The sequence below is a fragment of the Falco peregrinus genome, chromosome Z, assembly GCF_023634155.1.
Source record: "Falco peregrinus isolate bFalPer1 chromosome Z, bFalPer1.pri, whole genome shotgun sequence".
NCBI lineage: Eukaryota > Metazoa > Chordata > Aves > Falconiformes > Falconidae > Falco > Falco peregrinus.
In genome coordinates, this window is record NC_073739.1 from 72,757,211 (window position 1) to 72,783,187 (window position 25,977).

At 40.8% G+C, this 25,977-nt stretch overlaps 1 protein-coding gene across 2 annotated transcripts in view; it reads left to right on the top strand.

Annotated features, from left to right (window-relative positions):
* ADAMTS12 (ADAM metallopeptidase with thrombospondin type 1 motif 12) overlaps window positions 1-25,977 on the top strand; it is a 162,306-nt gene that overhangs the window by 43,711 nt on the left and 92,618 nt on the right. For both annotated transcript variants that reach the window (XM_055790698.1, XM_055790697.1), the window contains exon 3: window positions 16,150-16,324. In XM_055790698.1, coding sequence (XP_055646673.1) covers window positions 16,150-16,324 — 175 coding nt within the window. The remainder of the gene's footprint in view (window positions 1-16,149; window positions 16,325-25,977) is intronic.

The following is a 25,977-nucleotide window of genomic DNA, read 5'->3' on the forward strand; positions in this document are numbered from 1 at the left end:
TCAGAGGCAGAATTCTGCTACAGCAACCTTCAAAGCCAGCTGAGCTGAATCACAAACTTTATTACATAATTCCTGCCTATACCTTGTGGAAACACAACACTTGATGTCAGTGGTATTGACTTTGCACCTACCTTTTCACTTGTTTGGTCATGTCCAGGTGGACAACTGAGACAGCCAGTGCAGGTGGAAGGGCTGACAGGAGGGTAAACGCACCATGAGGAATGCAGCTTTTATCAAGCTGTGGAAACAGGGCTTACCTGAACAATGGAATGAAAATACTGTGGGATTTTTTTTTTTTTTGCAACAAGATCTTTGAACATCAAAGTTTTTCATGGCATCCTCCAAGTGTAAAACATGCACTGTTCTTCTTTGATGGCGAGTTACATGATGTGCCATTTCTTAAATGAATGTGTTTTCCAAATTTCAGATGTTGACAGGAATATGCCATGGTCTAATTGGACAGGTCTGAATTTGGATAAAGATCTGATGGAAATTAATCCAAATGCAGTTCTCACATTTCACACTTCTGCTTGCAGATTTCTGTTTCTGTTTGGGCTTTCCTTAGAAATCAGTCCGTGAAGTAGGGAACTGTGATGAAATCCTTATTCTTCCACTCTTTGCAGAGATGCCTGATGTTGATTACCCAGGAAAAGATTATATTTAACTTGCAGCATAGGGATTATGAAACTTTTCAAACACAGTATTTTTATATTCCCAGAGAAGTAGTAAATATTGTTAAACAAAACAATAGAAATGAAAAAGTTTATCCCAGACCTTGTTGCAGTTTGAAAGAAGACTAATACATGGCTGTTGTTGGAGGACCAGAAGTGGCCTGGTTCAGTGTGTCTGTAGAAGTAGAGAGAAGCTTCAGCACACAAACTTCAGACAGTTGCCTCCATTGTGGATTGACTTTTTGATATGCTTCTGATTCCTGCGTATTTAGTGTATATTTAAAAGATTCAGGAAACTGTCAGGCATTAAAAAAAGAAAATCACTTAACTGGTGCTTAGTCAGAGAGATTCATAGGAAGCATGTATTTGTGATGAACGGTCTGTCAGCCACCACACAAAGGGTTTCCTGGGTACCTCAAGAGATCATGGAATCACAGAGTCATTTAGGTTGGAAAAGACATTTGAGATCATCAAGTCAAATTGTTAGTAAGATACAGCAAGGCCCATAACATCTTGCAGGTTTGTCTGTAACATGGATGTTTTGTGTTGCCAGAACCCAGGGGAGGCAGTTCTGTTAACACACACATCAGCCCACTGTGGCAAGTGGGTGTCCATGGGTTTGTTTATCACGTGGTTTGCAAGCAGTATCTCTATAGGGAGCCCATGCAGTAAAATAAATTTTACTCCTATTGGGTATTACCCATTGTTATTATCATTAAGAGTAGTAATTCACATGGCAGTAGTGATGTGTGTCAGAGTCACCGGCATTGTGCTATGTTCTGCTTAAACATGACCAAAAATGTCATTACTGTGAGACTATGAGTGTAGAACAAAAGGCAGCAGGATGAATGCATGCTGTAAAGAGATATTTTCCTTTGGGAGATGGTACATTTGACATACAACAACGTTTTCTGTTTGATTCTGAGTGGGTTTTGAGCCTTTCAGTTCTGAAACCCAACTGGCAAATCCCAGCAATTCTGTGAGTAGTCCTTGAATGTGCAGTTGGCGTATGTCATCAGCGAGGTAGTACTTGCCACTGGATGTTAGTGTCAGCAGGCTAGAATCTGCCATTTGTTGGCTGTTATCCTACAAATGATTCAGAGTTGTGGCTTACACTGTATTGTCCAAAAATCCTTGTGGATCCTTTACATGTGAAGAATCCATGGCTGGTGATCAATGAATTGAGCTCATATGCTCTGAACTGCTTTTTCTCATACACAGGCACACATGCTTGCAGCAAGGTAGAGTATGATATTTCTAAAGGATTTAGAGTTGTAGAGGAAAACTATCTACCATTTGAAAAAGGCTAATATATATTTTTAACAAGTGTCCCATCTGGAGGACTGCAAGTTTGGTTAAACTAACTTATTTTTGTTTATGCATTGCCAATAGAATGAGACAAAAGTCAGCTGGTTTGTTGCAAGTCAAGGATTAATTAAAAATTCCTGTGCTAAGAGTTCTCTTCTCAGTTCTAGTCTAGCGGTTCTAGTTCACAATTGCTCAAACCTTCTTCTCTGTAATTGCAGGGATGCGACTGAGGTCTTTGTTGTAATGCCTGTGTTTCATGTATGCTTGATTTTATTCTGTGTTTAGGTGCATCCTTTGCTTATCCTTCATTTGCTTGCTTTCTGCACTTTATACGGCTGTGGTTGAGAGCTGGACATGGTTTCCGATGCTGGAGCTACAGCTAATGTTTCATTTGTGCAGCTGTGTTACAGTCTTCCTGAATTAGCAGAATTATTGTTTAGGGACACCTCAGAAAATGATTGCTGAGACTTGAACAATGGAAAAAAAAACTTCTGAAGAGACTGTCTTGAGAACTAAGCAGACTGAAGATAAAACGAGCTTGTTCTGTAACTGTGCATGGCTCTTTTAATATTCTCAAATGCTTCTCAGTTAAAGGCGATCAAAGACTGTGCCAAATTAATCAGATCAGATTACATGGGGTACATCAGATTACAGATTAAAGAAACTAAACACAGGGTTTCGGACAGTTTGGGCAGAAACTTCACAGAGAATTCTAGAGCCTAAGGAGGAAGATAGCTGGACACTGGATGGGCGATCGCAGTGGAAGGGCAGCTGTTGTCATTTTAGCAGCATCTGGGCACACCTGTTGAAGCTGTAACAAGGCACATGCAAGTCTTGGTGTTTTGAAGAAAATCAGGTGGAATCCAGATATGTTCTACCAAACAACAAGCATTTCTTGGGGGGAGAGCCAGGCTGTGGAAGGAGAATGTGCATCCTGGACTAGGAGTGGTATAGCTCCTGAAAAACAGCCCACAGTGCTGGGCAGGGAAGCCTGCTGAAAGTGATATTTTAACAGCCAGTTCCACTAAAGCACCTTTTGTGCTTTCCAGCTCAGCTCTGGCAGAACCTGCTTTGAAAATCTCCTTTTACAAAATGTGTGTTGGGGATCTGTAAGTGCTGCCACGTGTTGAATACTGAGCATAGAGGAAGGTCAAGTACATTCTGAAGTGGCAAGAGAAGGCATGGGAACAGTGCATGTGTTTTGCATCTAAGCCTAGAGAGAATTATTGGTCGCCTTCGGATTCTGCACATGGTTTGTTGTAATGTAGGCTGTCACATCCATTCCTGCTGCTAATAAATCAGTGGGGTTGAGCCAAGGATGTATTTGGTTCAGTGTTTGTTTTCTGGTTTTCATTTCAGAGGGAGGAGGGAAAAAAGATGTAGCACTGACAAAGAAACACATCAGCTTGAAGAAATCTTGCCTGAATTGTTTAGGGGAGGAGCAAAAACAGCTTTTGCTTGGCTAGTGGAAAAACACTGTTTTTCAATGATACCATTTCCATTACTGACGCTTCAGTGCCTCTGTCATGATCTGGCATCATCCTGTACGAAAAGCCTGGTAAAATTCTCTCTCAAAAAGCCGTAGTATCATCCCTCAGCTGTAAAGTTTTGTGCAGTAAAATTCTGATATTTAGCTGTACATCTCTGGCTAATAGTAAGAGCAGAATAAATTGCTTATTGTATGTACTATTTTTATAAGTTCACCTTTGTGAGTGGTGAATTGTGAATTATCAATGATACAGTCCTGAATTCTTTCCTAAATTTTTTTTCTAAACAGTCCTCTCCCACACAAAAGCTTATTTAGAAGCTTTTTTGTCAAATATAGCTTTTAAAGAACTCTTAAGTCCATTGGAGTTCTGTCAGGACTGCATGTGATCTAGTCTTCATTCTCTTCTATTTCTTTCCATTGTTACCAAGTTTTTGAATTTTCAGTGTTCATAGACTAGCAAGAATCATGCTGAGTAGGAGCTGAAGATGCTTAGTACCTAAAAAGCACATTATGAGAATTTCAAAATGTGCCATTTTTAAAGACAAAATAGCATCCTGTCAGCAAAAGAAGAGGTGACAGCAGAGCTTTAACAGAAAGAAAATTAGTCCTTTTTCTATAGCAAAATACTTTTCCTCATTTGCCTGGGTCAAAAGAATGTTTTACTGCATTCCCCGCCCCTCGCCCCCCCCCCCCCCCCCCCCCCCCCCCCCCCCCGATAAAGAGCCCAGTTCTTCTCTGTATTGTCTTTTTTTGTGCTATAGGATACCGCATTCAAACCTAAAAGGCTGACTGCTGCTTTTAGGCAAGTCGAAATGAAACACCTTTGTTCCAAACGGTGTTGTATTTACAAAATAGAAAAACAAATCTCTTTGCAGTCAAAGAATTATTTTGATTGAAAGTCTAACTCTTCTGTCAGTTTCAAATAAAAACAATAGCTTTTTGAACAGACAAAACTTTTTTACAGAAATATTCTACAAAAGACATAAACACATGCATATCAAACCACTTAAAAATAAAAACGCAAAATGAATAAAAATTAATTTTTAGACTGAAATCTATCCCTTTGATCTCCATGGGTGATCTGTACAACTAAAACATTTTCTTCTTGCAAGGAGACAAAAGTGTATCCCCAAGAACACTTTGGAAAGGGGGCACTTCTGAAAGGAAGTGGTTGCTGATGGCATGAGGAGTCAAGACCTGTGGCTGTACAAGGTCAGCCCAGGAGTCCAGCCTGCCCCATAGCTGGTCTGGGACAAGAAGGACCAGTCTAAAGGGAAAGAAGTGCACAAGTCCCCAAACGGCATCTTGGGCTCATGTTATGGCTAAAAGAAAATGGAAACCTGGAGTGTGAAAGCCACAATAGGAACAAGTCCCTAGGGCTGCAAAAGCAGCTGAGAAAGCCTCAATTTCTACTGAAAAAGCTCGTACAAATACAGGGCCAAAGCAGCAGACTGTGATTTCTGTGTTGGTGGAGGGTGTTAATTTGCCAGACCCTTGGCGCTGAGTAAGTCACTGACTTTCAGAAGGAAATAATGGTCAACAGCAGATTCCTGGGGAGAGGTTTAAGAACCGGGCTGGAAGACAGGGATATCTCTTTGACATGCTGTCTGTTTCTGAGGCATAGGTAGTATTTTTCTATTGAAAAATATGGGACTAGTCTTCACTACATGGATTTATCCAGCCACTTCTGGTATCTCTCTAAGCCATTTCCGATTTGCAATTTTCTGTGGCAAATGCTCCTTCAGCTTCAATATGTCTTGGGTGAAAAAAATGCTTTGTTGCCTGTCAGCTTCTTCTGAAGCTCCCTACCTCTTGTGATAGGGCAGATAGATAACAGGCAGAAACTCTCCAGTTTCTCTGTGCGTCTTGCTGGTTCCCCATGCTGTGTCTTTTCCAGCCTTTTCAGGTGCTCGTTATAGAGGGCCTTGCTTTGGAAAGCATTGAACTTGCTGATTTCCCACCAGCTTCAGGAGGACCTTGAAGTATTCGGCAACTTAGAGGAAGTAGTTGGCATTTCATCAGATCAAGCTCCTAGCGGCGTAGGCCTTGGAATTAGCAGAGATTTGATGCTAGTCTTAGTGTAAGTAGTTTACTCAGTTACTGTTCCTGATGTGGTTCTTACCGAAAATGTGTCCTGCCAGGTTTTGAGCTGAAACTTGACTGTGAGTAGATTGAGGAGTGTTTGTTTGTCTTGCAGGCTTTTGTGGTTGTTTTGTGTGTGTGTTTTTTGGGTTTTGGGGTTTTTTGTTGTTGTAGTTTGTTTGTTGTTTTTTTGTGTTTGTTTTTTTTTTTTTGCACAACCTGAATTTCAAGTATAGGTCATCTCTCTGCACCTCTGAGAGTTGTTAATTTTCTGCCTGCAAGCTGTGGTATCTTACAGGTGCTGGTAATTTTGGTGATATATCAGTGTGTGTGCTGTACCTGTCATATCAATGGAAACAGGTTTCAGTGAGAATTCAAGCTTCAAGGGGGGATTTAAATCAAGGTCAGACCTAATTTAAGTGCTTTATGCTTTTAAACTGACCTGAACCCAATGCTGAATCTGATCACCTTTCATATTTGGTATGCATGGGAACTGGGACTTGTATTACTAGATTTGCAAAAACATTTATGATAGTGTGCCAGATGCAGTCATCAAATCACTTCGTTCTTTCTCAGATGGACAGAAGTAACAAGGGAAGTCAGAGGAATGATCTGCCTCAGGCCAACAGGGGTTTAGCACCTCTGTTATGATTGCCAGTTTACCACAGTGCTGGTTCCCAGGCTGCCACGTGCTGAGCATCAGCTGTGTGTTAGAGACTGCACTTTGTCCTCCAGGTTCTGGGACTCTGTTTGAACCTTGTTCTCATCATTTTATTTCATTTTTTCTCCCTTCTCCTTCTACATCCTGTTTCTTACTCTCAGTCCTTTTTCAACACAGCTACTGGTTGTGCTGCAAAATAGCCTTTTCGGTCTAGTGTGTCACTCACTCGACACTGATATTTTGATGGGCCACAGCTGCCCTCAACAGGGGACTGCATTTTCCTGTTTTGTAAGCTATTTAGATTTGATAAGCTCCTCCCCCTTCATTCCTCCCTAGTGATAACACAGCAAGCTGCAGCTTGAGCATGGCTCACAGCCTGTTGTAAGGCTGTGGGGAGCAAACAGAGCATCTGCTTTCTCCTACCACCCATGGAAAAAGCTGCAGTTGTTGAGCAGAAGCCATGATTCCTTCTGTGGGCACTGGGCTGAAACTCCATGTTACAGTGCTGCTCTGAGGCTATCCTTTGGTGTGGGCAAGTCACCTTTTAGAAAGGCATAGGAATCATAAATGGTAAGTGAAGAAGAGACTGAGGGCATCAGTATGGGCTGCCTTTTAGGCCACCTTGATGTCGTGCTTTCATGATAAGTGGTGGCATGACCCTTCCTGGGCATGCTGAAATTCATTCAGAAGTTTCATCTGTGCTGTACAGCCAGAGGCTTCATGAGTTTGAAGGAAAAGAGAGGCAGAAGCCTTCTCCCCCAGCACACCTACTATCACAACTGCAGACCTAAAATATGCCATCTGCTTTTGACATCTCTGCTTGCTTTTGGGCTGGATGGAATGAAGCTAGGAGAAGAGCATCAGCAGGTGGGTCGGTGTAGTCAGTCTGATTAGGTTTTCCTCATAAACTTCTGTTTCTTCAAGCAAAATAATCTCTGTGAACTGGATGAATTTGGGCTCTGACTTCCCCTTGCTCTGCTCTTGAGGAAAGTAAAGCTCCTGCCAGGCTTTCATCTGCTGGAAAATGGGATAATTGTGCTTTCTTCCATCTATCTGCACACGTTGTGGCAGCTGTCATCATTTGTATCTCTGCTTTTCTTGACTGTTGACTAGGGTGCCTGTGGATCACAGTAGTACAAACAATACTTGTCAATAGAAACAATGCCACTTGTCATTTGATCAAATATTTGCATTTAGTTATTTTCTAATAAAGTTTGAGATCTGCAGTATTAACATTGTCACGCTCACTAGCTTGAAATTAGTTTTAGAATATAAGTGAGCAGGAAGCCAAAACAGCCAGGGTGCTTTCTGTCTCCAGGATTAGAGATCATGTCCACTCTGTAGATCCTCTTGTTTGTGTTTTTATTATTAATAGAAAGCACAGTTTAGGCAAGGAACCTCTTACCAATCCGGTGTTTAAATCTTTACTGTTAGGCGTTACGTAGTTTTAAATCATCAGACTTGATCTGCTTTGCAAACTGTAAAAGTTTACTGGCTTCCAAATCAAAGCTTCAGAACTTCTCATGCTGCTATCAAAAGTCTCAGAGGGGATTTCAAATGCTGAGTAGTACAAACCGTTTTTATTGTGTTCATTTTCATGAGTGGCTGTTCTGATAGTAATTAGGTGAAAAAAACCCTATTTATACAATGTAAGCCCCCTGGATACAGTGCTTTCTGAACAATTTTAATTAGGAAGATATGAATTAGATGTTCCAAGAGTCTTTTCCAGTAATAGAACAGCTGTTGCTCCTTTCTACTCTTCCATAGTAGAGGTAACTTTTGGAGGAATTGGGTGAACTTTTTGTTATGTCTCAGAATAGTGAGGCTTGCCAAGTTGTTTTTGGATCCCAAATGAAATCAAAACTTGCTAGTTTAGTCTCACCCTCTTGTGACTATAGTCAAAGTAAGCCTCTGTCTTGCACCTGGAGATTGGAAGAACATCTTTTTTTTTTTTTCTTTTTTTTTTTCCCCCCTAGCACTAGTTGCAATGAAAACTTCTAGTACAAGACAGGGGAGGAGGGGGAGGGAGAAAGCATGGATAAGAGGAAGAACCAAAGACTCAGAAAAATATTGTGTTACTGTTCACTCAGAGTGACCTTCAGGCTGGATAGCAAAGCTTATTGGTTTTTAGTTTAGAATTAATTTGCTATTAGATTCACCCTGAAGTAGAGCCTGAGGCTGTATTGGTTACTTTTTCATACTCCTTGCTTGATGGAGTGACCTGTGTGACCTAGCTGACTTTTGCAAGAGGAAAATCTTCTGGGTGTGCATTATCCTCAGGGGTGATGTTACTTGCCCTGTGGATGGGCTTGGAGCATGGACTAGGCAATGTCCACACAGCCTGTCATGGTGGGGTGTCACCTTACTGGCTTTGCAGAAACCAGGTAGCCCAAAGGACTGCAATGTTTTCTTCTCCAAAGACACAACAGGCTTGTCAGCAACCGAGCCCCAAGGAAATGTTGATAAAAGGAGTCCTAGATCTCAGGAATGCTCTGGGCTTCAGAGATCCCTTGGAGGTCTGTCCCTCAGCTGCAATGTGGAAATCACACTGCTAAATAGAATAAGGGTTCAAACTGTGTTTGAGTTAATGAATTAAGTCAGCTGTGCCATGCAGTTTCCCTGCTGGATGCTCAGCCTGTGGCAAACACAGGCTTGTTTCGGCTTAATATAAACAGCACTGGAAGTTGTGTAAGATTTAATAAATGCCATCTTTGCTGTATTTTAAGAGCATAAAAATGGCTATTTACTGAATCTCCTCTAATGGACAATAAATTTTTACCCGGTTGGAATTTAATGTTGTGCCCGAGTTTCGGATGCTGCAAAGGAGGATAGTTCTGGCTTAAGCAGATCAAATGGGACACAAATCAAAAAGTAGAAAATGAGAATATGGAAGGAAGCTGGAAGGCTCTCTGACAACTGGACAACATGACGTGACTGCTGCTGGGCACTGTGATGGTTAGAGATGTAAAAGGTGTGAGAACACAGCTTCATGTTCATTGTGAACTGCTGGAGAGTTCAAAGCAGAAGGCTGTACAGAGACTAACAAGGTTCTAAACAGCTTCACAGCCACATAGTTACCATCTTTCACTTGTGGATCTTCTATCATAAGAAAAGTAGTAAGATGGGATATTTCTACAATGCAAATATATATCTGCGGCCAACAGGGCATCCACAAGTGAATGTATGAATAAGATACCTGGACTGTTTCTTCTAAGGATCACCAGCAAATAACTGGAAGAAGTAATAAAATTTTTAGGGTGGGCCATAAAGATTGACAGTGGGAGGACGCTATGACCTGACATATAAACAAAGATGTCTTTTAAAATTATGTGTTCCAAGTTGTATTTTTTTATGTGAGCATGCTCAACTCCTTATGGAATATTAATTTCACAGGGAATTTCCTCGAGTATAAATGAATGTAGCCAGGGTACTTCAGACTCTGTAACAGAGATGCAAAGCTCACAGTGAATTGGAGGTCCGTAGGAATTATTTGTAGCTAACAGTATTAATGAACTGGTTCTGCAGCACAGCGGAGGAGCAAGGGAACACAGGATTTGGATTGTTTGCTTCAATGAGTTACACACTGTTCTCACTACAGATGTTATTTTTTGGCATTATTGTCAATATACTCAGTTATATAACTTTAGACTGTAAATTGTTGGGTTTTCCCCTCCCTTTTTCTCCTGACATACACCCACTAATTCCAGCCCCTCCTGTCTAGGATAACATTGCAATTGCAAAACTTTAGCCAAGGCTAAAGCTGCTCCCTTCCCACAGGAGTCGGCTTCAGCTTCCCATATGGAGTTGATTCAAAAAATTCTGCCAGAAAATGTATTTTGACAAGACCCCTGAACTTTTGACTGAAAGAAATATGGGAAAAATATCTGCTTTCCACTGGGAAACGCAGATTTCTACTGAAAATCAAAAAAGTTTGTTGAAAACCTTGTCAGAAGCGTCCCAGGATCACCATGTCCTCCTGGCAAGTGACATGCAGTGTGGGAGATGCGACGTGTCCAGGAAGCTGTTTGTGTCAAAATAGTGAGGTACTTGAACTAAAAATCTCATTAAATAATGTAGCAGCACCTCCAAATACAGTCTGGGAAACATTTTTCACCAAAACATGTCAGAATTCGGGGTTGAAGGGGGAAGGATTTGAAGGAGGAAAGATCAACAATTAGGAAAAAACTGTGGCAGAGTTTTATATTTTCCCCTATAGGCGTTCAGGGAAAGAACCAAACACACACTCTGCCCTCCCCCCCCCGCCCCATACATCCCCTCCCACACTCCACACTCACGCTCCACCCCCTATTTTCTGTGCACTTCTATTACTATTTTACATGGTAGCTTTTAATAAAGAAGTTTAAATGAAGGAAACTTGGCTGCAGTAATTTTTTCTGTGGTGAAAACTAAACTCTGTAATGAGCCTAAGTTGTTTTTTTTCTGATGACGCTTTCATAACGGCACCCCTTTGTGTGTTCTGAGGCCATGTAAAAGCAGATGATGCTACAAACTGCTAAAAAAAAAAAGCATATACTTTATGTATACATAGCTTGAAATCTGATGAAACATTCTTGCTATTATATTTATGAGTCACAAAAGAACAGATATAAAGAGCAAAACTGCAGTAGTACTTCATCAGCAAAGGGAATTTTGCCAGTTCCGAGTCCTTTGAAGTAAGTTTAATGTGAAGATTGGTGGTGTTTTCTTCCAGTTGGTCTCAGCATTTCATTTCTTGGTGTATAGCCTGTGCAGGATGAAAGTGCAAGTGCAAAGAATGAGTTCAGTAAGTGCTGGAAGTCTCTGGAAGCTGTTGGAAAGCACTTCTGCAGACTTTTACAGTCACTTCATCCCAAGCAGCACTGGCAGGCACCGTGCATTTCCCAGTCTGATTACCTTAAGTGGCTTTACCCATAAATGTACACAGGTAGCTTTTTAACACATTCCTCTAGAAGGCAGAGTAGGAAATTGAATTAATAAAAAAATATAATTTCCCCAAGTAGACAAGTATTTGGAATATGACATACTTCTCTTTTTACAATAATGGACTATTTCTGAGAGAACTGTATTTCTCAGAATTAAAACCATGATAATTTTGTTCACTGTTGCTATTGTATAGGGCCTTTATGCTTTCAACTAATAGAGCATGTAATCAATGGATTTTTTTTAAGTTTATAACTTAAGAGTATAACTTGTGTGTGCTCTTCTTTATGATTCTGGACAGGAATGAAAATCATGGCCTCTACCAGACAGCCAATCAGTCAAAAATAGAATAGTTTGCTTCTGGGAATAGCCATGAGAAGAACTTTTCTCCTCGAGGTGATTGGCTCCTTGTTGTAGTGCACAAGTGGGACTGGCAGATGGTTTTAGACATCGAAAAATTACCTGGGACTAGAATTAGGGGAAAGTATTGGTGCAGGTTCCAGAACTGGAACTTTTTTACATAAGCTAAATGTTATGTCTTCTTCTGAATCTCTGGTAAGTGTAGGCACACAGTGCAGCCATTTGCAGGTAATAAAAGTGGGCCATGTGATAATGTTTTACAGATTTTTAGAGGATATAGAGTAGTGCAGATTTTTTGTATCGCTTTTCAATTACTTTTGCAGTCACGGGTGTAATACACCTGTGCAGAAAGGTCTATGGTTCCTGAGCCTCCCTAAGTTTGCTTTGGTTTATGGTACTTCAGAAAACACAAGACAAAACATTTCTGTACCACAGTACTGCAGGAGCACAAAGTTCAAGTGAAAGGAAAGATTGCTTATCAATATCTTGCTTTATTGGGGAATTTGTTACAGACAGAGAAGGCAGTTTTGTTTTAACAAATTCCATCACAACTAGACTTTAGGATCCCTGAGAATTTTGGAGCAAATTGTTGTATTTGTTACAACTTGCATCCATCACCTTATACGGAAGTGTAGTACTTGGAAAGTTGTGTGTTCGGCTGGTTCATTTGTGTAAGAACAGGAACATGATGTCACCCCAACCTTTTCTTTGCAGATTTTTTAGATACTGCAAGTAGAACTGGGCTTTAGTCTGTAGACTGACAGAAAACAGAAGGAATTTGCGCACAACAGTGGTGATTTATAACTTCAGTTTTTTCGGTGAGAATTCCCAGGTGCTGAATGTAGTGCATTCGGTCTCACAGCGAATGTCGGGTCTGTTCCATAAATTAAATCAAGATTCAGGGTTCATGTCAGAATTTGTTTAGAGGCAATACAGACTCAATGTATCCTTGCTCCTCCTCCCTCCCTCCTCACACTGTGCTGTGGAGAGACTCATGACCATAATCTGACGGCAGGAACGATTAGATGGGGATGAGAAGGAGGCAAGGATACCTTGCTCCCAAACGCTTTGTTGGTTTAACCAAGGGTTTGATGCAGAACATTGGCCTAATGGCTCATAGACTTCAATTCATGATGACGGTACTTTTTAACCCTGTAAGAAGCAAAAGGAGAGAAGGAAATATCCTTCTGTCCCAAGAGCCGCTTTTTAGGCCGAGGTTAAAAGTGTTTTTCATTGCTCATTGTAAGGTCAGAGCTAAAACCAGAGAAACTGCAACAAGCTGCATCTGTGGTTCAGCAACACCCCATCAGTGGGCCGGCAGGTACAGCTGAGGTCTTTTTGGTGAAAGGCTGGTTCATATATTTCAATGTTATCCCATCAGTTGTTTGTGGGGGTGCACTGTTGCATTCTGTGATTGCCCGAAATGGCTGTGTGGGTATGCCCAGCGGTATTGCCACATCAGCCGTGAAGAGCTGTGCATAACCTGAAAATATACCTAGGGTTCTTTTCTTATTCTGAGCTGGCAGCAGTTTTAGCTCCAGCTTAGTTTTGCTGCTCTACGGGCTTAGGAGCTTTTTGCTAAGTAGAGATTTTCTTATAGTCCTAAGGTGTCAGGAGCTGCTGTGACAAGTTGAACTGTGAGTTGGTAACACTCTGCAAAGTCTTAGTGTCTCCTTGGCAAAACAGGCCCTCAGACTTTTTGATGCGCCACACTGACTTTAGTTTGTTGCCGGGTGTGGGAGCAGCCTTTATCTGCCCAAGATTCAGCAATCTGTAGTCAACAAATACAAAATTACTGGCTGTTACCAACGCATTTTAAAGAACAAATGTTATCAGGTAGAAGTTATGTGTGCCTGAGGTAGCTTTCTTCAGGGGAGATCTGACACACAGCTGTAGCCTCTTTCAGAAATTAAGGGACAGTAAAAATTTGCACTTTTTCTGTGTGAAATGCAGGAGGCTTCTCTTGGACCTTGCCTCAGGTAACAAAGAGGAGACAAGCAGGAGGGTAGTAATTACAACACAAAGAAGGACATGCAGCTAACCGTGTTTCTGTGTATATTCATTGATTTATCGGTGTTGAGAAGGAAACGCATGCAGTAGGTACGAGTCAAGTAGCCACACATACTCCTTGAGAGTACTGCAACAACAGTGACAAGAACAGTGTACAAACTCGTGTGGACAAGCAGCTATTGCAGAGTACAGGAGGGATAACTCCTAGTTTCATCCCAGATCTAGAGGAAGACTGGCAAGATTTCTGCTGTGGGTGCGTGGAATGGTACAGCGGTACTGCTGAGCTTAACAGGTGGTGTCTGCAGAATGCCAGCTGGTTGGGGGTGTTGTGGCTCTGTGGGGACAGGGATGGCTTGGGACAGAGCTGTTATAGTAAAAAGCTGTAAGACTGTGAAAACAGATGCTCCATAATGAAAAGTGATAATGTTAAAGAAACAATAGTTAAAAAAAAGGGGGGGGGCAATGTCTGAAGCCAGGTTCTGTAGAAGCCAGTGTTTGCCGGCTCATTGAACAACCTTTACTGCTATCTGTGTTAGTGTGTGCTGTATGAAATACAGTGATTTTTTGTTTCTTCTCCTGCTCCCTGCAGCTTGGATGGAGAGCTGAATTTTAATGTGCAAGCATTGCTGGGGGAGCTTGGGAAATGAGGTCGCTACTAATATGCTTTCTTTTTTATACAACTGCCTGCCCTTTCTTCTTACAGGTGCAGTTTTGACACAGTAGTCCCATGATTAATCAGCCTGCCCTATAAAATCAGGGTCTGCAGTGAAGATGGTTAGATCTTCCCGGTTGCAACTGGGTTAAAAAAACACAACAGGAAAAGAATGTCAAATATTCCAGACTTTCTGAGTATCTAGGGAGGATCGAATCTTGTGGAATGAAAAGGGATGGGCGAAGATTTGTGTTGGTGCTTTGAGTACTTGAGCAGCAGGAGGAAAGCCACATCTACTGATTTCCTAGTCTAGCCTCTGTATAGCCATTCCTGCTGTGTAGATCGATGCTTGCCTGACATCTTTATCAGATCTGAACATGGGATTTATTGCTTTCATAGTGTGTCTCAGCTTCTCTATCAAAACTAGCCTTGATTTGTAATTTAAAAAGAAGCCTGAGCATTTCTGGGTTTCATGTTTAAGAATCAGAAGTCGTCTTCTTTCTTAAAAATAATAAAAAAAAAGCCATACAGGCAGTAACTGTAATCCCAGATGAGCAAGCATATATGAGTTTGAGTCCTGAACCTGTGAACTTCATGGTTCAGGACTTCACCAAGACTTCAAGCCAAGGCCAACCTCTGGCTTTTAAACTTTGACTTGCACTGGAGAAATGCAAGGCAAGTTTCTGCTCTTAAGTTTAGGGTAAACTCTGTGAAATTACAGTCACAGTTATGTATTTGTACACATTTGCTGTGGGGGTGTATTGGGCCTGTGGCAGTCAGAGTAGAGGCAGGAGGTAGAGCGGACTTTGAAGCATGTTGTGTGGAGATCTCACTGAGCTGCCCTTAGGCTACTAGTACATAGAGCCCATGGTTGTTTTTTAATGCTTTTCCTCCATAGATATGATTTCCCTGTTGTCCTTACCCTCATACTGGCTTTCCCAACTGGCAAGGGAAACTGTAAGACCTTGGAGCATTTCAAAAGGGTTTTTATGTTTTTCTGCCCTTGTAAGTTTGAATACAGCAGCTGTAGGAACAGTGTTGCTGCGTTTTTCCCTATCCCAGAACAAGTTCAAAAGGCTGCAGTGACCACAGCAAAAAAAGCAGAGAGGGAATGAAGCCGTAAGAGCGAGATACCTCCACCTCCTGTCACATCCCCAGTGTGGGTAGATCCTTTGCTTTAGATTTAGTTCTGCTCTGTGCATGTTGAAGTGGAAGGGCTATGTAATGAAAGTCTCGGCAAAAATGCTGAGATACAAGGGACCAAGGCCATGTCTGGTTACACATGCCTCAGATCACAGCAGAGGAAGGTGTAAACTAATCCAGGTAGTCCAGGTAGATATTGAAGGCCCTGTAGCTCAGTCAGAGCTCGGAGGTTGGTGAGAATTGTCGCAGCCTTTGTTAGGCAGGTCTGTTGTGTGATCACAATAGCATGCTATAATTAATGAAAAGCTACTTATTTCTTCTGTTGGAAGCCTGGGGGCCAGAGGGGTTTGTAGTCTTCAGTTGCGTGGACCACATAGTCCAGCTCATCTGACAGGTTGTGTAATCTGACTGTGGAGTTGCAGCTGGCAGCAGAATTATGCTTTGCACTTACAAAACAGCATCTATTCAGGCTTGTTCTCTGGGAAATGGATGCAAAACACCAGCAGAACAAGACACAGCTCCTTCTAGTGCATCATGTTTGACAAATTAAGTTTTGACCTTTCAGTGGCTTTGTACAAATATGGGATCCTCTGCCTCAGTACAGGATTTCAGGTTATTGGGAAAGAAGGTATTTTTCCAGTTCTCCTTAGGAGTGTTATGCCTTCGTGAGGTACAAAGCAACCTTGATATATGCAGTAAAATAAATGCTGAAATCCTGTTGTTTCCATGTTTCCACAGTGTAATGACTGGTTTATGCGAAAAACTCAGAGATGGTGGTGTGAAAAGAGTATATTTTATTTTTGACCTGCAGTACTGGACAGTAGAGATTTAACTCTTTTGTGCTTATTTTCAGACCGGATATTTCCATCTGCCCCATGGGGATTACTTCATTGAGCCCATTAAAAAGCATCCACAGAAGGAGGGAACACCCCATCCCCATATTATCTATGGGGCAAATATCCTTCAAAATGCTTTAAGAAGACGACGGGCGATCCCAATGGAAAAAGAACAAGCATGTGGATTGAATGGTACAAATATTGCTGTATTTCTGCCTATTTGCTTTCTGCATCTTTTTAAGCAGCTTTTGTTTTCCAGTGGTGTGTGCCTTTCCTTCTGCCAGACTTTTTAAAATTCTGTAAACAGAGATTATGCAAAATGAGAGCACATCAGTCAAAACACCTTGGAAGCCACCTTTCTGGGTTCCTTTCTGAAAACTTAAGTCCTCCTTGTGACTGCTGGAATATGTCTTTTACACCATTGACCCTTTCCAGCCCTCATTTTTTCTCCAACCAGAACTATTCAGTGAATTTGACTTGAATTCTTGAGTAGTTCTGGGATGATGAGAATTGCAGTTATTATTTTTGATCAAATGTTCTCACTTTATGCAAATACTATCCTCAATGTAAAATATCCCCTCTCTAATCCATGGTTTAAATTTAGGATTTCTAGAGTCACTGTGATAGTTACCAGGATATGTAAATACTTTTATTTTGTTATTCTGAAAGTGGAGTGCAGGGCATGAACAGCAAGGTGGTTTTTTGTAGAAGTGTAAGTAAAGATCACTTACATATTGGCGCAGTAAATACTCAGCATCATGTCTTATGGAAAAACAAGCTAATATACTATCCTGGAAAGGACAACTGTAACTAGAGGATATTTGGCATCTCATAATTACGAAACAAGTTCCTTTAATTAGTAAAATCACTTACTTGATTGACTTCATACCAAAAATTACCAGATCCTGCATTGGTTCTCAGATATGTGAGACCTTCAAGCTGGATTTGCACTAAACTTCAGAAAAGGTGCAGTATTGTTAGGGAGAATTAATAGTAACCTAAATGGCATAAAGCCCAAGTTACATACAAGTAGAGCTGCAGAACACACAGGGTGTGTTTCTGTCCTTCATGGGTTAATGGTTAAAGAGTAGTTGGTTCTTATCCAGGGGTGGAAACCAAGGAGAAACATAGGAATTTTTAATCACCAGTCATGACTGCTGCTGATTTACTGCTGTGTAATATGAACGGATAAATTAAAGGAGTAAACAACAACCAATCCCACTATATTTCTGCTTATAGATCTGCTTTGCACTTCTTGCTTGCTGGCCAAGAGCAGTGTGAAATGCTAGCTGGGGGAAACAAGGAGGCTGATTGCTTGAGGGGAGCTATTAAATCATCTGTTATACCAGGAAGCTGAGCATAAAGGGAAGCAGTAAGGATTAATATGAATGCTATTCCTTATTATTTTTCATCAAATAAAAGTGTATCTACTTGCCAGGCAAATAAGCCTGAAGTTGAAAAGTCATGAACATCTAAAGTTTATGTCTATTTTGACTTAAATGTAAAATAGCTCAGTAATTTTCTGTTTCTTCTGATGACTGCTGAGATAAATGAGAGGCATTCATTTAGATTTGCCTGTGAAAAATGGGGAATTTGTTCTTGCATACTGTCTTCCAGGTTTGTTTTATGGATGAAATAACATCTGTAAGGAATAATTTTAAGTGTGGAGAAGAGATTGTAGATACCAGGGATCATGCTGTGCATTTTGTTTGAGTAGCCTGCTATTTTCTTTCTACCTCTCACTTTTTACCACTTGTGTCTTCCTTCAAAGTCCTGCAGAATGAGATGGAAAAAGACTGGCTGTATCTGGATGCTGGAAAAAATCAAGCGTAGCTTCCCTGAGATTTTGTCACTTAGACTAGGAAAGTCTGCTTGAATAGGCTGCTCAATTTAAATTTCCAGTCTGGTGGAAGGTGTTCCTGCCCATGGAAGCAGGGTGGGAAGCAGGTTATCTTTAAGGTCCCTTCCAACCCAAACCATCCTACGATTCAATGATACGTTATTCATTCTATTGTGACAGAACTGTTTCTGGTGGTAGTATGTTCATGATATTCCAGGCTAACAAAGGGAGTGTCTTAGGGGCAGACAAAGTGATAGCCTGTAATTTAGGTTTCTGTGTTTAACTGACTCAATCGGCCTTTAGAGGTAATGTCTGCTTTCAGTCAAGCAGTAATCTGCTTGACTGTCATGAAAGTTAAGTAATCAGTGTGAAAATGGTCATGGGGTGTGTGGAAATTTCTCTCATTACATTTTTCCCTTTGTGTAACACCATATACCAATTATTGGTTCCTCTAAAGGCCATAACTTTTAACTTCATGGAATCATAGAATAGTTTGGGTTGGAAGGACCTTAAAGATCATCCAGTTCCAACCCCCCTGCCACGGGCAGGGACACCTTCCACCAGACCAGGTTGCTCAGAGCCCCATCCAGCCTGGCCTTGAACACTGCCAGGGATGGGGCATCCACAGCTTCTCTGGGCAACCTGTTCCACTGTCTCACCACCCTTGCAGTAAAGAATTGCTTCCCAGTATCTAATCTAAATCTACCCTCTTCCAGTTTAAAGCCATTCCCCCTTGTCCTGTCACTACGTGCCCTTGTAAAAAGTCCCTCTCCAGCTTTCTTGTAGGCCCCTTTAGGTACTGGAAGGCTGCTACAAGGTCTCCATGGAGCCTTCTCTTCTCCAGGCTGAACAACCCCAACTCTCAGCCTGTCTTCATAGAAGAATTTGTTACATTTTGTTATATCACATCTGTTGTAGCCAGTTCTTCAAATGCAGAAAAAAGGAGGAGGTCGGTGTCGTCTACTGTTTACACTATGCATTGCCAGACCAGTTGCTTTTTAGAAGTGAAATACAGAACAAGAAAGGAAAGTGAGTAAAATCTTGCTTTCTGTGCTACTTATATTCATTACATAGGCTTTGGGGAATACTTGGTAAATAAATAAATTTTACAACTGGTAAGTTGACTCTTCCCTCCTTCTAAGACTTCAAGCACTCCTTGATGTTAAGTTTGATGCCAGAAGTCTGGTACACCCACATGGTATCACAGATGGCTGAGAGTAATGCCTTTTGGGATCACTTTAAAGCAAAACAATTTCCATTTACAGTAAACATTTAATTGTAGAAATTAATTCTATTTTATAGATTAAACATCATGACCTTTCTGTACTCTCAGCGCTAGCTTTGTCGCCACTGGGCTCGGGCTTAACTGATGAAGAGTGGCCTGCCTTATCTGTTGTAGGAACTGGTTTTCAGAATCAAGTATTTTAATATTGTGGGCTGAGATTCATCATATAGAGCGTCTTCTTTTGTTTATTTGAGCTCTGATTCTGTTTGTTTTTTAAACTTAAGCTAAGGCAATTGAGTAATTTCTGAAACCTATGCTTAGTGTCTTTGTGTGCCTTTGTTAGACCTTTGTGTGCCCAGGTTAAAATGTAGTGCTGATTTGTGCTTGGAGAGGTTAACAACCTCTCCAAGTCAGTGCACAAAGGTGTGTGGTGATAATAGTAATCTTTTAGTCAGAACTAACCTGTCTGTCAGGCAAGGAATATAAAAACTAGTTTTATAGGCAAAATAAAAATAGAGGAATTAGTGTGGGAAGGAATAAGAGGAGGATGCTGACTTCCTGTGCAGTCTCTATAAAGCTTTTTTTGAATAAATGCAAGGACTGTCACCTCTTGGAAGAAGCCCTGTGCAGCATGTTCACAACTTTTACTGTGGCAACAGCCACACGAATTTCCAGGTTCCAGCCTGCTTGTGGTCTGTCTTATCTATATACAGTAATTCTTCAGCATCAATTACATTACTCTAGCAGCTCTTGAAATGATTATATTAATTAGTTTACAATTTGCAGTATCTTTAATTGTTTCAGATACTTGCAGAAAAGTCATTGTGATAAATAATGTAAATTAAAACTTAGGTTTGTGATGTACACTTCCACTGCCGCTTAGGCAACTGCCAGATGACTTAGCTGCTTGCAAAACTGAGTCCTAATCTTGAAAGTAGCATTATGATACTGTACATTGCAAGCTGCTGTCATACTGTGTCCTTTGAAATCTGTGTCAGAAGCAAAAATGATAAATGAAAAGTGGCCCTGAGCTTTATAAATAACTTCTATAATAATTTATGGCTGTAGGAGAGGAAACTGAGGATGTGGGGATTTGTTTTGTTTTTCTAAATAGGTTATCTTAAAAACTTGACAGTGGTCCAAGATAAAATGCAAGAAAGAAGGAATTATCCTCCCTTCTACAGTAAAAGGAAAGATAGATCTCCAATTTTTTTCTGTTTGTTTTCATGCAGTCCGTCACAAGGTATTGGTTGGTTTGTAAGCTGCAGAGTGGAGAAGTTCTGTGAAGTTGGTGACTGAAAATGCTGGGATGAAATAGAACCCTTCCTGACATTGTGCTGCAGAGGGGATTGATAGGATTCAAACAGATGGACTTATTTTTCTTGGTCTGGTGATGTGGTCACGTTGCTGTTGTTTAGAAGGAGGGTAATTGAGTTTGTTCAGACTCAGCCCAGGGATTACTGCAGTAGGCTGTAATATATAACAGGAAGGAAAGGTTTTGGGTATTAAAATGGATCTCTGAGAATACTTTATTGGAACTTTAGGTGTATAGAAGTTATCACATGCTTTACCCTCATTTTGGCATTGAAAAGATTTGATAGATGAGTTCTGCACAGATGTTAGGATTTGTTTGTACAGGGGCCTTATCTGCAGAGGAGTTATAAATCTTATAACTGAAAATTTTGCATTTGGAGCAATTTTGCATGGAGCTATGGTGGACTAAGACTGGGGTGGGAGGGAGGAGACAGACTGGGTGCCCTGTGAAACGCATAGAGGGGTGAGGGGAGCTGAAGGAGCAGAGCAACATCATATGTGCAAAACTTTTTTAAGTCTTTTGAACGATGGCTTGGTGGCACAGATCATTTGACAGGTGACTAGGATGCTGTTAGGTAACAATAGTTACCTGCTGTTCTTCCTAAGGGTTATGTCTGAGTGCAGGATTTTACTGAATCATACTGCCAAAGGATTCTCTTCAATTTTTCAGTCTACAAATGTACAGTATAAAGTGTTAGTGTTGGCTTTTGACAGTGAAGTCCTTTGTTTAACCACTGGGAAGAGGGAAGGAAAAAAAGTCCAGGACACTGTTTTATTCTCAAAGGACAGCCTATCTTTTTTTTTGGAAGAACATTGTGGCCAATGTAAGCAGCCTTGCTTGCTGGCAGAATCACTGGTACATGCTGTGTAGCTTCCATATCTTTTAAAGAATGATGCTGACATTTTTCCAGTATTTGTTTATTCTGCATTTAACCATATCAATTACTATTCAGATTAATTCGCTTAGCTTCTCCAAAACAGAGATAGGCTGGTAAATTCACATGTCAAATTGTAGTAAATAAGAGTAGTACAATGTAGAGGTGAAAGCATCTTTCTCCCTGCAGCCTTCTGCTTTCTACAAACAGCTTCTACTGACTTGTTTAAAAGATGCTTGTGATGAATGTCCTCTAATTTAAAGCAGAAACAACAAAACAAACAGTTTGCAGGAGTATATGGAGTATCTGTCATCTCCGGAACAGTTTGCATTGAGCTGAAATCAGTAGACACCTACTTATGCAGACAGCAGGAGATTTAGGGTTTCTGGGGTGGGGTACCCGGGAAACAGTGTCATGAACACAAGTTCTAGCAGTGGATGAAACAATTACTGCTAACTGGTGTAAAGAGATTTCCCACCCCCCACTCCCCACCCCGCAACAAGATCATGAAGTGAAAGCAGAAGATTCTAACTTTCTTTTGAGGTTTCAGGAAGACTTCTTTTTTTCAGTTGCTCTCTGGAGTTCGTTAGAAGCTAATCAGAGATAAGGTCGACTTTTTTTCACTGTCTTGTGCTTTCATTCTCCAGAAAAAAGGAAGAGTCATCTTCTGTTTCTAAAACCTCTAGATTCTGTGTGGGCGAGATACAAATCCTTGAACTTTTTGTTTCTAACATCTGACACACGAAAAGACTTTTGTGCTCATTTCACTTTGCTGTCAAAAATCCTGTTCATACTAACAAATGAGCAGTGCAAATATGTAGCTTTGCTAAGCAATAAAAAAGAATTCTAGGTTTCATTAGCGTAGAGATGCTTAATAGATATGTTTACTATTACTTGAAGTTCAGGTTCTAAGGACACAAGATGAGGTTCTTATCTGTTAACTTGAGTAGCATAGCAATTAAATAGTTGAGTTTAAGCTAGTTGTGTTACAAGCTAGCTTCTTTTATAAAGTTAGTGAAGTAGAACAGTCATTGTCAAAGGCTGATTCATCCTATCCTGAGATGATATCTTTGACTTTTGGGTTGAGTTGTCCTTGGGAGCTGCCTAGGCTGTCATTATAGGCAGGAGAAATACAGGTAGAAGAGAAAGGAATGAAGTACTGTATTCTGTGCAATTCTTCCTCTCCGGTTAAATGAGTGCTGAATCAAAACCAGAACTCTCTCCAAGTGGATCCAAAGTCTGTGCTGAACAGGCGCCAGAGAAAGCTCAGTGCTGGCAGAGCTCTGGCACCTGCTTTCCCAGTCCCTGATTGTTTTCCCAGCTGCTTCTCTCTTCTGCTGGAATTTAACCATCAGTATTTCACCAGATCCTACTAACTGAAATAAGGTGCTTTCCCTAAGTGCTTGTGTGGTGCAGGAGGTAAGGGAGAAAAATGTAGAAACAGGACATTGTTATTTTAATGTGATAATAGTCACTTGTTGCCTCCAAAAGACATCAGAAATGTGATATGCTTCCTCACTCCATGACTGAACAAATTGTAAAGTTCTGTGACAGGCCATTTTCCAAATAATATAAGCGAAATCTGTAAGGAGGGGAAATCTGCCTCACTGTGTTTCAGTAGAGTCTTTCTGTGTTCCCACACAGCTGGAAAGAAATGGCGTTTGCTACACCATGCTTGCTTACTGCACTTGCTTTGCTGTAGTTCAAAGGGTAGACTGTGGTGTCTACCATGTTTTCATCGAGACAGTTTGCTTAACCACTCATCAGACTAAGGAGTATCAGTCTGGAGCCAGACTGAATTTAGTTCAGCATTGCTAGCCATGTGCTGTCAGACAGGAATATATTCTGCTCTTGCTCTGTGCCTACTGCTTTCCTTATCAAACTGTGCATGATACTGTTGTATTTTTTCAGTATTGCCATTGACTGTGTAAACAAATGCTTTGGTAATGTGAATGTTAAATTGCGGCAGTATTGATTCAGAGAGCAATAGCAAGCTTTAAAATTAAACTGTGACATGTCACGTGCTATCCCTTTTTCTTTCGTAGGACAACACTAGCCTTGAACAATTGCAAACCTTATTTCCACGGTCGAAATAGAAAACCCAGAAAGCTAAGCTGCATTTAGGAAACATTTTTGTTGCAGGAGTTTGAAAATTTGCTCAGAACACTTGACCCGTTAATGGGTATTGGCATAGTATTGGCAAAGCTGTTCAGCCTTCAGTCTGGTTAGTGCCAGATTTCTCAGTCATACTGAACTCTCTATGAACTTTCTAAAAAGAAACTACAATTACCTTATTATTTCTGGGCAGATCACAGATTTCTGATTCTCCTAAGAAGTGCTGGACTTGTGCTGTGGGGCTACTGCACCAATACGGGTGCACTGTTCACAGTTAGTTTCTCTGAAGTCTGCGTGTCCCTGATCAGCCTCTGGCAGCCTCCTGTCATATGTGACCCACTTTAAACAGGTGTCTGAGCACAGCTTTTCTGCATGAAACAGTTTCCTTGCAGCTTTTCCACTCCTTGCTTGGGGCTGGCATTCTTCATGTTCTAGCAGCTGCTTGAACTTGGATGCATTTTGTGTACTTGGAGAGGCTCCTCTGGATGAATTTGACTTAAAAGGAGATCATAATACTCCTCCCAGCATAGATTTTAGCTTTATGGTTAGTTGGGAACAAGAGAAACTGACTGTGTAACTTAGGGGGTTGTTACGAGGTCATCTTCTACAGAACTGTAAGCTCTCCATTTTAGGGAGAAGTAGGGTTGTGTCTGGAGTTAACACACACCACACACAATGACTCGGCAGCATGTCCTGGGATGCACAGATCCTATTCTGCACTCCTTGTTATCACCGAGTGTATGATAGAGCTTTCAACTCAAGTGATGGGTGGTTGTGGGCACTGCTCTCATAACGAATTTCTGGCAATATTGAGTAGTAGCAGATGCAATTTCACTAGACAGCAGTCTGCAAAGGGCATTTTTTGGAGTCCAGTCTGTCATTTCAGATACAGGTCTTCATGTCTGAACCGTGTTTGCATTCGGTCGCTGAAAACAAGGATCTGCCTCAACACAGATTTAGTGACCTACTAGACTAGCTAGCTGGATTTGATTTGTTGTGGAAGGCAAAGTAGGGTGAGGTTTGTTGCTCAGTTTCATGGGGCTCATGTAAAGATTACATGTTGCAGGGTATCTTTGCAAATAATACTTCTATTTCTGAACTGTCCTGGAAAAACTGTATGTAAGTAACAGACTGGAGGGACACTGTTCTCTTCAAGATCATATGGAATTACACAATTTTTTTCTAGGGAAAGGAATTGTGCAACAGAAGTAGGCATAGACATCTATACAAAAAAGGTGGCTAGAAGATTGCTATACTAAAAGGTGTAGCAAATTATTTTAGCTGATGCTCTTAAATACTGCACTTCTTTGTGGAACCATTTGTTGCATGTCCAGGTTTCTATATGCAATCAAAAAAAAAAATATCCATGTTATTTTTTATGCTTTATGATCTTTCCTATACTTTATGCTTTTCTTCTCTTCCGGATATTCAGCTTAAACTTACTTCAGCAAACAGCGTGTAATCAGGTGGCTTAGCTGGAAAATCTATGTATTCCTGTCCTTTTTAAAGAATTAATGATGAAGTCTTTGTGCACCTAAATTAGACTGCTAAATTAAAGAAAGTTTCTTCTAAACTATTCTGGTCAGTCTCAAAAAATATTGCCTAAAATCTAATGCTTGTGCAAAATAGGAAGTCCAAAGCTGTGATGTTCTTTATTAATTTCTTTTTTTTAAAAAAAAAAAAAAGCTGTAAATTCATGCTGTCTCTGATTTGTACTCATTTTTAAAAGGTCTTGTCTAATATTTTGTTTGGCTGCAAGCAGTGTTTGAGTTGAAGCTGCAGAGAGATAGATTTTTGTATTTTGAATACTTTTTAAACAATTAAAACACAGCTTCAGTCTGAGTCTTCCATTCTGCCGCAGTTAGAATTAGCAGCAATTTTTTTGCGTGCCTGAGCTCTAAACAAAGCTGAATCGAGTTCCTCCCTCTCTGATCTGCACTGTTGTCTGTTGAGCCCCAGTCCGGACTCCCCTCGGCTCTGTGAAGGTTTGGATTTGGATGAAAGTCTCCTTTCAGGTGCTGCAGTTTTAACAACGGATAATTTCTGACATTTTCTGTATTATTTGCCTGACATTCTCCAGGTAGAATGTTCACTGAACCACATTCTTTTTTATGGCATTTTCTTTTTGGTGTGCCAGTTGCATCCATTGCCCATTGTTAAGGTACTTCTATCAGTCAGGTCTTCCTCAGAGGAAATGGAGGTTGATGAGGGGGATGAAATTTCACCCGCTGGGGAGGTAACAGGAAAGAAGGGGGCAATAAAAGAAGGGAGTTTCCTGCAAAGCCTAGACTGGTAACGTTGACAGGCAGCTGAAAGCTGTCCAAGCAGAGATTTAACACTGGGGAACGGATTACTGAACAGCCCCTTCCCCTGCTGGTGGATGTAACCTGGGTTTATCCATCATCCATTTTTAGGATATTTTTCTCTCCTTAAGCTATAATTAATCATACTGTTTTATGATGTGTGTGAACTGGAT